Genomic DNA, 12,874 nt, shown 5'->3' with positions numbered 1-12,874 from the left:
GCAAAATGTGGCCTGTCATTTAATTATATTGACTCAAAAGACATTTTAACAGAAAACAATTTGTGAAAAAAAAAATAGATTAAGTTTGCTCTTTTTGCTCAAATGTATTATTGTTTTTATTATAATTTGTAACAGGTATGATTATACCCAGTTGACATCTTTAACATGTTAGATTTAAAAAGTAACCCAGTGGACAGTGTTGAGTATGAGTATTCATGAAGTGAAGAAAAATATAACTTGTTTTAAATGTAGTGTAAATAGCATCAGTCATCATCACTGAGGGCTGTGAAGAGGACTGGTTCATGAGAAAATTCTCAGCTCAGGAATCCAGTCCACAGATGAGCGCAACCCCCCGTTTGATCCAGTGACTCTCACTGCGATCTGTGGGCAGCTCCACTGCAGTCACATTGTTGGTGGAATGACCAGTGGACGTCCAAGTCCCTGTCAAAGCACAAACAGCAGGTAAGTGACAAACACAAGACTTGAAATAGCTCTTTTTTTCATTGCTGAACAGTTAGGTGTTTCTGAGCTAGCACAAAGTCATGACTTCCTGCTGTGGGTGGAAAATGCAGAACTGCACTTTCAGAAGCTTCTTGAAACTTGACACTTACTGGAGTCTATTTTGGATGAGCAATAATACCACTACAAGGAAATACATACAAACACTTGAGCAAGCACTTCAGCATGAAGTGACAGGTTCAAAACCTGAATCAAAGTTTTTGGCATTGGGTTATATATTATTTTAGTCGCAGCACATTAGCAGTTTGCTGTATACAGATAAATCTTATCCCTCTTAAGACCTGTGTGTACTGACCGGCTCGTCTGAGCGTTTTGTAGACAGGACAGAGGTAGACCCTGGAGGTTGGAGGAGTGCGGTTGTGTTTGGGGATCAGCCAGATGACAGCCATTTGTGTGTAGAGTTCCTTGGGCTTGGATTCTGTGAGCTGACCTGCCTTGCTGTCCCAGCGAGCCCCTTCCAGGAATAAACCATGAATGTAGCAGCCAGTGTGAGGTATGACTCTTATCTCTGACACTGATTTCGCTATCACCTGAGGGAGCAGGCATCAAAAAGAAGACCAGGAAGAAATGAGGTCATGGTCAGTTGAAACATAATACTTTATAGCAACTCTACCAGGAACAAAACAAGGGTCAAGCTTATCTACAGTACATCCAGTTCTGTCTTTACGAATATAAGCTTTATATGAATTGAGCCCGTGAGGCAAAATTAACTTTAGAGACCTCAAAGTCAAATCCAACTGTGTCAACAGAGTAGCCAGCGCGCCGGGCGTAATTCTGAAGGGTTCCAGTGAGAAATGCCTGGGGGAAAAATAATCCACTAATCCAGAAAACAGGCGGAGGGCCACTGGAGATCCATCTCTGCAGGAAACTGATCCTCTGAAGAAGATCTGAAACCCAGGAACCCAGAGGTTTCAAAGACAGGTAGGCCTGTTCAGAGAAAGTAGCAAAGCGATGTATTAGTACACAGTTCAGTGCTTTCCTAGAAAGCAGAACCTAAATTTGTTAGAGTGAAATAGATAATTTAACTGAAGTCAAATAATGTTCTGTTTAATGAAATTTCAACAAAACTACCGGTATATAGATGGTAAAAAATACTACACACAAAATTGTTACATCATAAAAAATGCATGACTAAAAAAACTTGCAAAATCAGACTCAAAAACTGAACAGTCACAAAATCACATATATCTCTTGAGTTTCACATCTACAGTAAATACATGAATGAGTTACATATATGATTAATACTAAATAATAATAATAATAATAAATATGTGTCATATTCTGTGAGTATCAACTGCAAATCAAACAATGACTGCTGTGTGAGTCTTGCCTTGGCTGTCCACACATCAGGCACCCTGTTGTTGAACAAACTGTGGATCGTACGCTCCAGTTCTGATGACATCACTGCTGAACCCTTCAGAGCCTTCATCACATCACAGAGACTCTGAGAGACGACTGCCAGCAACTTGTTGTATCTGAAGAACAAAACACATGACGTTTGTTATTAATTTCACCATCCTAACTTCTTTTAGAATGTGGCTATGAATAAATTTCAATTCAATGTTGAAGTAAATAATAGTTTTTGTTTAAAATATTTATAGTAAAAACAAATAATATGCTTATCACATAACTAACATACAGTAAGTCCTAATTTAGTCTGGCTGCTACACCACAGAGGCTGACTGTAGTGCAAATGTCATCTCAGATACTCGCAGTACGACACATAAACAACAGAAACAACATTTATTTTTTATAATTAATGACTTCTGTTTGAAATGACTACTTTTTGGTTGTGTCTTGCTGTGCAGGAATAGCAGCAGAGCATAGAGACAGGTTTACGTATGTGGAGCAACATGTGGTGCAGCTTTACGTTACCTGATGACCTCATGGATGAGCAGTGCATTCATGGACTCCTCATAGAGAACCGGATACTTTTCAGTCACCTCTTGGACACTGAAAGGCTGAGGGACTTGTTCAGCGATGCCTACCACAATCTCCTCCACCGTCTTTAGTTGAAGACAAGACAAATCACAGAAAATATTAAACGTATCTAACGTAACACAACTATTAATGACAAAAGAAGAAACAAAAATCACTTCATAGCAGTACCTCTGCAAATGGTTTGCCTTCAGCAGATGAACGGGAAACTCGAGGCTGGAGACAAGCTACAGCTTTTAACAGGGCAAAGGCCTCATTCTGGCCAAAGGGGATGTTAGCGTTGTCATGGAAACCAAAGATCTCAGCTGTATCATTGATGGGCAAACCATGGACATATGCTAAACAACCCTGGGGTCAGAAATGACAACAGATCATTCAGCTGGCCAGTAGTTGAACATTTGATATGGTCTGAATGTGAAAAGTAAATGTCAAAACATGAGACAGCACTCATGGATAATATTTAACTGACAGGTTAGAAGATGATCCCTACTCAGCACAAACCATGTACACTTTATTTTAACTACAGACAGAAACAATACTGCCAGTCTCACCTTTTAGATTTCCTTGAGTGCGAACAGCAGATAGAACAGTGAAAACATTTAGTGTTACTGTGATTGTGTATCAGAATAAACTCGTACAATGTGGGAACAATGGGAAGTTTGAAAGCATTTAAAACATATTGGTAACATTTTGAGTTCAATACTTTAGTAAGGATGGTGACAAATATCTCACCTGTTTTCATATCTGGCAATTCCTGCACTTTAAAACAATTTTTATGTTTGAACAAAAGTAGACCTGTCCAAGTGGTTGTGTCTTTGGTAATTGCTTTAAGACTTATTATCACAGGAGAATTACAATGGTGCAACACTTAAACAACAAATATGTAGCAATTCTTTAATGGCTGTCCAGTGTCATTGACAATGTAAAGTGAGTCACTTATTACAGAAATATTATGACTGTGACTCCCAGCTTTGGTCAACACGGGTAGTGTACACAAGAATCAAGGTGAAACCATCCCTTAAAATCTTCTTGTGCTTATCTCACCTTGATGTCCAGATTAGAGTCTATTTGTCGGTAGACACCAGATGCTGAGTAGACATGATCAGCACTGAGAACAGCAGGACAACAGAAGTCTTCCAGCACACTGAGCAGACATCGTCTGTCCCAGTCATCTGTCACATGGCCACCATAATTAATCTCCCCAACAGCATATTTGAGAACCTGGACATGTGGAGGATCAAAAAAGGATGCAGACAGATGGGCACACTTAAACACATATTATCTGTTTCAGACCAGAGTTTACCACATGATTGCACTTTTTATTTCAACTGTAATGATAAGCAACATTTCTCAACAATATACTGTGTTCAATTTAGTATAAATTAGTTTGAAACTTTTACTGTGATTGAAAGCTCCATACAGACATACTGTAAGTCTATGGGTCACCACCTTAAAGGGGATGTCCTGGTACTCATTCAGGAACATTTTTGTTTGGCTGATACAGATGTTCAGGTCATCATCAGAGAATTCATAGGGAACATTAAACCCCAAAGGGCCAAACTTTCTTCGCTCCGAAACAACTCCATGAAACAAGCAGAGAGACAGGAGCAAAGGCTTAAAGTGTGCCATCTACAGATGGAGGAAGAGCAAAATAAATGGGAGATGTTTTATTTATGACACGTAGCAACAACACCTAAAAGAGATGTTTTGAAAAGAACACACTTATTTAAATTGTAAATTATAAAGACATAAGTCTAAGAGGATGAAATAAGTCATTGTAAGGGTGACTAAAGGAGTTGCAGACCTTGGTTGAAGAGCAGATAAACTCATTGGTGAATTTCAGGTAGGTTCTTTGTAGGCGCGCTCTGATGCCACTTGGCAGCTCACTGGTAATCCTGGTACCACTCTTGAGAATGGACACTGGAAACTTGCTACTGGGAAAAGTTGTGAGCCACAGGCGGAAGTCTTTGTGCACCTGTACATTCAGGAGGACAATACATGTAAATGTTACTGAAGTGTACAAGAGATCAGAACAATTTGTGCTTTTGATTAATCTAAAATCAAACAAATAAATAATAAGTAGTTATATTTTCGTGGTGTCTTTGGTATCCATAGCTTTGAGGATGTGTCCTAACCTTAACTGGGTCAACCATTTCAATGAGTCTCTCGAGGGTTGGCATCCAGCTGGGTGCCAGGTGACAGTTCTGAAATAAAACCCACTGACCTCTTTCCATTGCAGTACACATTACAGCCTCGGCCAAGGGGCCCTGGAAAGTTAAAACAGCAAAAGAAAAGAAAAGTGAGTTTTAAAGATAACAGATGAATCATCAAGAGACTAAAGTTTTGTTTAAAGAAATAAAAATAAATTAGATAATTAAGGTTATGCCAAGGAATAGTTTGGTTTTAGGACGCAACACGTGTGGCAGATGTATAGCCTTCCAGGAATTACAGACAGGGTGATACCATCCTAGCATGAGGTGGGATTTCAGCCAGTAATGCAGAAAACACATGCTAACAACAACTGAACAGTCACAGAGAGAGTATGTGGATGAGAAATTATTTCCAGTTTTGTGGACATTTTCCTAAAACTTTGGGTTTACACGTTTCATAAAATGTAGAATACAGTATGTTACAGTAGAGCGGTGCAATGGCTGAATTTCAGTCAGAAACAAACACACACAAACAAATATTACTGAGATTCAATCATTACAAGCAATATGGGATAATGAAGTCTGACCTGGCCTTGTCCTAGAGAGATGGTAACTATTTTGTCAGAGAACTGCATGGCTTCAGCAAACTTGTAGATGTCAGCAGTAGGGTCAGAGCCAGAGGACAGGACAAAAATGATGGGACTGATGGGGGATGACTCCTTAAAGATCACAGACAAATCTGGAATCTGTAGAGACAAAAAATAAACAAACGAAAGCCACTGTTATATCCTGTTTAGATAAATTATTGCATTTTTTTAATTTAATTATTGCTATCTGACAATTGTTGCATTGAAACAGAACGAGCCAAAATAACCTAAACCTTCATCACATCATTATTGTTCAAGTAAAAGTTAAGTTTTTACATTTAAACAAGTACATCTGTCTTATGTGCCTATTTATTCACTGGCCTTTAGAACAACATGAGACTTGCTTTTTCTTATTTTACTACTGTTGTGGTGCTTTTACTGATCCTATTATTTAATTGTTTTTATTCTTTCTATTTTGTGTTAAAATATTTTTTGACTTTACATGTACAACATGTTGCAGCAGTGGTTATTTTAAAGTGTCTTATAAATAAAGTAGTAGTAGTACAAATTTTTGCATGTTCTAGTGTTACTTAGCTGTGGATATTACACAATGCTACATGAACCAGAGGGGAGGGACTTTATACCAACCACAAACTGGTATTTGGAAGCAAAAGATGAATGAAGCTATTGCAACATTCAGGCAGTAACCTGCAGCATCCTGCAGTACGTCAAAGTTTATAGTGGAAATAAAAACAAGCAATTGTTAATGAAAAGCCTCAATATAAATTAATAAACTTTACAATGAAAAAAGATGTAAAGCAACAAAGAAGACTAATGTAGTTTACATTTAGTTTAGGATCAGAGAGGCTGTTACGCATAAATTTGGAAATCAATTGGCATAAATTTTAAGACTGTGTTGCATATTGTCCAGGACATCCTTGTAAAAGAGATTAATAATCTCAATGGATTAATTTCTTCCGGGTAAAATAAAAGTTTAAAATAAATAAATAAATAAATAATTACAAATAAAATTGCAGAGAGGCAGAAACTTTCATAGAACTTTGTCCGGTCAGATCCAGGATCTAAACTGGATGAAAACATTGTTTAATTTACGAGTCTTAAGTTGAGGAGAATGTGTGCAGGATTTTATACATTTATCATTAAAGCTAGTTTATATGATGTGACTTGTTTTTACATAGTCAGTAGGGGGAGACAAAATTTCACAATTCGGGAGCAGTAAGTAAGTACCGGTAAGTAAACTTTATTTACATAGCACCTTTAACAGGTCAGAAATCACAAAGTACTTTACAGAATATATGACATAAAAACACAAAAGATAAAACAGAAAGAGAGATAAAACAACATATGTGTGACATAAGACACAATAAAATTAATTAAAAGACAATCTGAACCAATTTGTCTTCAGCTTCTTTTTAAAAGAATCAAGAGAATCAAGGCAGCGCAAAGTCAGAGGCAACACACTCCACAGTCTGGGGGCCACAGCCCTAAAAGCTTGATCCACTCTGGTGTTAAAATGAGTCCATGGGACCATTAACAGCCTTTGACTGGAAACTGAGGCTGCGAGAAGAGGAGTAGGGCTCTATAATAATAATAATAATGTCATCACAATGTTTCCATACAATGGCGAAATTAGTCTCTGCATTTAACCCATCCACCACCAGGTGGTGCAGTGGGCAGCTATTGAAAGCGACTGGGGGGCATTTTGGGGATGAGACGTGCTGCCCAGAGACGCCACAAGGTCAGAGACTGGGGCTTGACCACTCAGGGCTCTAAAAGAAAGCAGCAAAATTTTAAAATGTATTCTAAAATGTACTGGTAGCCAATGTAAAGAGATTAAAACTGGCAATATGGGCTGTCTTTTCCGTGAGTTGGTTAAAAGCCTTGCAGCAGCATTCTGAACTGTCTGCAAACTATCAAGATCCTTCTTAGTCAAACAAATGAAAAGACTTACAATAATCCAGACGGGATGCAATAAAAGCATGGATAATCATCTCTAATTCAGCTTTTGACACAAGAGACTTAAGCCTAGAAATAGTTTTTTAATTGAAAAAAGCAGTTTCTGATTAATCCACGAGAATGACACTGCATTAACATGGCTGAATCAAAAATAATGCAAAGATTTCTGAGACTTGGTTTAACAGAAGAGCATACAACACCAAGGTGTTGCTTAATTTCAGTTATTCAGGAGTAGGACCTTCAAGCTAATGACAGACAGGAATTACCGAAGATGAATTAAAAAGGGTTAAAAAATAAATAGTTGGACTTCTATTCTAAAGGTCAAGATCAAGGTTTCTTTATTGTCATTTGCACCTCATGTGGTACACGTGGTCAAACGAAATTGTGTTCACAGGGTCCCAGTCACATCCAACAAAAGTATAAAATGTAAAAGAAAAACAGTAAAAAGATCTAAGATATGAACTAAGAAATATGCTAAACTAATAATACACTAAACACTAATAGCACAAAAATAATACCCCGAATAACAGCAGCACGAACATGAGTCTGTATGAGCAGATGAGTACGAATGAACTAAATGACGTATGATGAACAAATGAAGCATGGATAGCTTCAGAATAATCCAGTTGTTTTTGGTTTTTTTTTACTTTTTTTTTTTGGATTGATCATGACCTGGATGATCTTCACCTGCAAACTGATGACATAATTCTGGTTTTAACAAAAATGTGAAGGAAGTGTGGATTAGAGAAACTACCTGAGGCTCTATGTAGCGCTGTCCCAGCTGAGCAGACACAAAGTCCTGCAGGCCCTGAATCAGGCAGTCAGGCCGCAGACAGCGAAGCAACAACAGCTTCTGGAATGAGCTCAGCCTGGTGTCCCATTCTCCTGGGAGAGGCTCTCTGTACACAAACCACCTTATGAAACACTGTCATTTTCTGCTAAGTACACACAAAAGTATAAAGTGTGCATGTGTACATTTAGTGAATATAAAGTCATGCCTGTGAGGGTGCTTGCTGTCTAAAATTGTCTTGAAGCCCTGCAGATGTTTGGTGAAGCTCTCTGCCAGGCTGCTGAAGATGTCCAGAGTGCTGAGGCCTAAAATGTCCTGCCAGGTGTGCTCTGACAGCCAGCTCGCTCCTGGGTTGGTCAGGGCTTGAACAGACGTGGCTCCAGCGAGCAGGTATCTCCACTCAGCCTGTCACAGAGAGAAAAGTAGATTTATTAAATAAACATGGACTAGACTGATATGATCCATAAAAAGAGTAAAAACTCCCACAGACTTGTCACAGTCAAGAATCACCATGTCAATCTTGTTTTTGTTCATCGTGATGAGAGCACACAGAAGAAAGGCAAACATGAGTTTGTGTTTTTCAAACAGGCTGCGGCACACGTTGCTGAACAGACTAAAGGTGAAAAACTCATTTATGTTGGTGATTCTCTTCTCTTTTGTTTCTGGAAATACATAATTTATATCAACATTTAGTATCTTTAAACATCATAGCCATTTGTACACTCATAAATATATGTATGATCTTGCGGTCAGAATTTCCTAGTACCTGCTGTGTCAGAGTTGGCCACAGCAGCCATGAAAATACCAAGGAACCATTCTAGAGAGTACTGGTACGTTGGATCAGTGTTGGACAGCTCTGACACACAAAGGAAGAGAATTTGTGCGTTCGCTGCCACCGGCATATATTCCAGACGAGTGGTGTCAATGTCCTGCTTTGTCTTCTCTGCTTCTATCACTTTAGCCTGTTTTGAAAAACAAACAGAAACTCGGAAACAAACCTAATCAGCAGCATCTTCGTTTTTAATTGCACTCAAATATCTTCTAAGGTTTTAAAGGTAATTGTAAATGATAACCAGCATTTTTGAACCTCAGTACAGTTAATATTTGAGATGCATCTTTTCGACTGTCTGACCTTAATCTCTCCAGCTTTGATCTTAAGATCCTCCAACACAGAAATCTGATCTTCAGAGTCTATGGGGTTTCCCTTTCCAGAGTTGAGACAAGACACAATCTTGTCCTCAGTTTCTTTCAGCACCTGTTTCATCTGGGCATGGCTGAGAATTAGCTTGTTCTTTGCCTCCTCCAGGTCTGGATGCTCCTTAGCTAGCACTTGACTCAACAGCTGCTCTTCCAAACTGCTGTAGATACATTAATATAGAGTCAAACAAAAATAATAATTAGAGTTAGAATACTTAGTTTAAAAGCAAATAAAAATAAATCACAGACTATTTTTTTACACTTGTTCTAAACTGCTTGTTTCAGACTAAAGAAGAAACACTGCAAACTAACAAACCCATGCGAGTAAAACATTTTAAAAAAATTTAAATAATACGATCATGATTTACAGTTACTTTTAAGGAGACTTTACCGGTGCAACATGTAGTAACTAATTATCACTAAAGCGTTTTAAGTGAAGTACCTGATTAAACATTCAACTATTTTACAAAAACAAACTCAAATCATGTTTTGAGAAGTAATGCGTGCCTCTTTGTTCAGTTTTATTTAAACCTTGATGTTCAAATGTTTTCAGAGCTGTGATAAGTAGAAGCCCTACTAAAAGGTGTTGCTTTGAATCAAGGACCACTCCTGGTTCAACAAATAAATATTTCTATGGACAACTGTTACAATGATGGGGTTGTATAAATAGCGTTTAGTGCAGGCACAATTTTTCATTCAACCTTTATTAATACAGGTTAATTCCATTAAGCCCCGGGGACTCATTTACAAGATTGACCTGATTTCTTTAACAAAGAGTGATGACAACAGTGGATAACAACGACAACAATAGACAGTCATAAAAGAGGCATACCATTTTGTTTTCCAAATTAAAATAAAATAGCAACTAAATGGACAGTCAAAAGAAAAAAGTAGCAGAAAAAAACAGCTAGATTAATTGATGATGACCAACAAAAACAAGATTCAAGCTGTTTTATTTTTTTGTTTTTAAAATCTGTTACCTCTTTGACAAGGTGAAGTTAATGACTGTAACTTTTCCATAAACCTCTGGAGAGTAGTGTGGGTTTGGCAGCTTGGTGGTGATGTACATCTTGAAGCCTTCATGGTAGGAGATGACTGACTCACACAACATCAGAACTGTTTGGCCTTGCTGCTTAAACGTCTAGAAGGCAAAAGTGCAGAGTAAGCAGTTCAGTGCGTAGTGGATGATTAAGTTACTGTCAACAGATCTAACATGTATACCTGTTGAAACAAGACAGGCTGTAGAGATGGATCTAGCTCCTCTCCTACATTTTCCAAAAGGACGGGTTTACCAAAGAAAATGGCATCCTCAAGACAGCGGAGGTAGTCTTGATTACTGGGCTTCAAAACAATCAACCCATTGTCCTGCTCCTGAGTGACAACAGTAAGTAAATGAGCAGTGAAAGCAGGTTCAAATGCGTCATGGATGTTTTAACATCAAGTAAACAATATTTGCTGTGTAATGCATAGGCCTGTCACAATAACAAATTTTGCTGGGTGATTAATTGTCTCAGTAATTATCGTGATAAACAATAATATTGTTTGAAATTTTACAATAATTAGTACCGATAATTATTGTCAAATTTAAGAGTAAACGTTTTTTTTTATTTATTTGTTTTGCATGTAGTACCTTTTTTCAATCACCGGATGGCAGTATAAGACTGTTTGAATTGAAGGATGGATAGTGAGGGAGCGAGCAGCATGTCTATTTAAGAAAAATGGGAGGGAAGCCCCTTGATGGGTCACGGGCTGTTTCTCTTCGGTTCTCAAAATGGCGGACACTCGGTGTGGTTTGAGCTTTTTAGCATAGCATTTTTCACACATAATTTTTAATGAAAAATCAGTAAACAAGTTTTCAGCTTCTTTTTGCAGAGAAAAACAACTTTTTACACAAAGACACGGGTTTCAACTGTGAATTTTGGAGCTGCGACAAGACAGAGTTCCCCCCCCCCCCCCCCCCCCCCGCAGGTTGGCCTGTTAGCTTAGCTCGTAGCTTCTCAGCTTAGTAGTTGAAAAAGAGACACGAAGAAACGATAAAGCCGATAAATGAAAATGAGGTCGATAATTTTCATTTATCGTGTGATTAAATGATTTATTGTTTATTGCGACAGGCCTAGTAATGCATGTAATGCTACCCTTAACAAAAAGTAGTACATTTGAAGTTTATTTTTGCAAGTATACAAAGTACTTCAAGTTAAGTACAAGTATATCAAGTATACTACACACCATACTTGTAGTGTACTAGAAAATATACTGATTTAATACTTGTTTGGACTAAATTGGGACATTTTTATACTATTTTTAAGTATATCAAATAAAGTTCATAAAAAGTAAACTTCAAGTACACTTCCTCATTTTTAGTGTAAAATAAGTATACTTGTAGTATATTTCAATAAACTACTTTTAGCTAAAGGTAGCTGCAAACAACACTTAACAATATTAACATAACGACAATACTAAAATACACTTAACATTTTCATGATGGTATTTCAACCCAAATGGCACCTTCTGCAGTTTTCACACAATATGCACATGGAAAAATAAAGGCCATTACCATTTTTTTGATCCATTTGTTGGCTTGTCCTTGAGGATCTAGGAACAGAGGCCAGCGCAAAGAATACTGAGCAATAAGACCACTCTCCACTGACGGTCTATCTTTGGCCAGTCCTGATATCTTTGCACATGGAAATATTAAATTATGGTCACTTACTGTATGTAGTAAAATGCTTAAAAAGTAAAAGTAATTTGATTTCTATTCATAGATGCAAAATAGCTAGATCAGACTTACATCAAGTACAAAAATCAATAACTTTACACAATTTTAAACTATGTAAATGTCTCCTAATCTGCTTGAAACCAGATAATTTATTGATAGTCTGCCTCTGACCTGCCAAAAGAGGATCTTGTTTGAATCTCCCACAGTATTAATCAGGTTTGGCTCATCAGTATGTGGAAGACTCAGCTCTTTGAAACACTTCAGCCACTCTTCTGCCATGGATGCCCGATAAATTTCCTAAACATAAAAAGAGTACATAAAAAGTAGAGATGCACGGTATTGGATTTTTGGCCGATATCCGATATGCCAATATGTTAAAACTTATTCGACCGATAACCGATACCAATACCAATACCGATATATTTTTTCTGGACCTATAGAGACTACATAGCTTTCTCTGCTGTGGAATTAAAATACAACATTATTCTGCATGCTCTTTGACACTTTGGTCTTCTACCAAATACAGATGCCAAAAAGGAGTCTGGAAATGATATAACACTTCAACTTGGATTTTGCTTAATGTCAAATTAATTCATGACATTTACTCTCTCTAACACAATGACAACACTCAAACAGTGCAAATTTGTAAATTTTTACAAATCTAAACTCAACCTGTTAACAAGCGACAAGTGAAAAGCGTATAAGTAGTAGTGCATTAGTAGATATATTTGACAGTTACTTAAAAAAAACAAAACTTAAAACAGAAGCCTAATAGGTGGTTATACAATCTTAATGATCAACTCAAATCTCTATGAATTCTGCTATGTGTAGATAAATTCAAAAGTGCAAAAAAATTGTCAGCTTCTTTCTTTTGTCATAACATAGCCCTCTTATTTATGCTTATTTGCTATAAAAATTGTGTAACAAATGTGCTGGTGCTGCAGGCATCCTTGTCACTGGGTTGTCATACAAAAACAGTGCCATATATATATATATATAT

The 12,874-nt window shown here is 37.3% G+C and overlaps 1 protein-coding gene across 1 annotated transcript in view; it reads right to left on the bottom strand.

The window, feature by feature from the left end:
• Positions 1-319: 319 nt before the first annotated feature.
• Positions 320-12,874, bottom strand: part of dnah1 (dynein, axonemal, heavy chain 1) — a 52,644-nt gene continuing 40,089 nt past the window's right edge. Inside the window, exons 56-75 of the mRNA XM_037679123.1 lie at positions 12,046-12,171; positions 11,713-11,832; positions 10,380-10,529; positions 10,139-10,299; positions 9,094-9,319; positions 8,728-8,923; positions 8,472-8,623; positions 8,170-8,366; positions 7,926-8,070; positions 5,195-5,353; positions 4,593-4,724; positions 4,262-4,432; positions 3,907-4,086; positions 3,502-3,678; positions 2,629-2,805; positions 2,395-2,525; positions 1,850-1,994; positions 1,240-1,446; positions 815-1,049; positions 320-441 (exon numbers count right to left, since the gene is read on the bottom strand). Coding sequence (XP_037535051.1) covers positions 320-441; positions 815-1,049; positions 1,240-1,446; positions 1,850-1,994; positions 2,395-2,525; positions 2,629-2,805; positions 3,502-3,678; positions 3,907-4,086; positions 4,262-4,432; positions 4,593-4,724; positions 5,195-5,353; positions 7,926-8,070; positions 8,170-8,366; positions 8,472-8,623; positions 8,728-8,923; positions 9,094-9,319; positions 10,139-10,299; positions 10,380-10,529; positions 11,713-11,832; positions 12,046-12,171 — 3,309 coding nt within the window. The remainder of the gene's footprint in view (positions 442-814; positions 1,050-1,239; positions 1,447-1,849; positions 1,995-2,394; positions 2,526-2,628; positions 2,806-3,501; positions 3,679-3,906; positions 4,087-4,261; positions 4,433-4,592; positions 4,725-5,194; positions 5,354-7,925; positions 8,071-8,169; positions 8,367-8,471; positions 8,624-8,727; positions 8,924-9,093; positions 9,320-10,138; positions 10,300-10,379; positions 10,530-11,712; positions 11,833-12,045; positions 12,172-12,874) is intronic.

Source organism: Nematolebias whitei, chromosome 7, assembly GCF_014905685.2.
Source record: "Nematolebias whitei isolate Nwh7 chromosome 7, NemWhi1, whole genome shotgun sequence".
NCBI classification, from domain to species: domain Eukaryota; kingdom Metazoa; phylum Chordata; class Actinopteri; order Cyprinodontiformes; family Rivulidae; genus Nematolebias; species Nematolebias whitei.
This window is presented reverse-complemented; position numbering and strand designations above follow the sequence as displayed.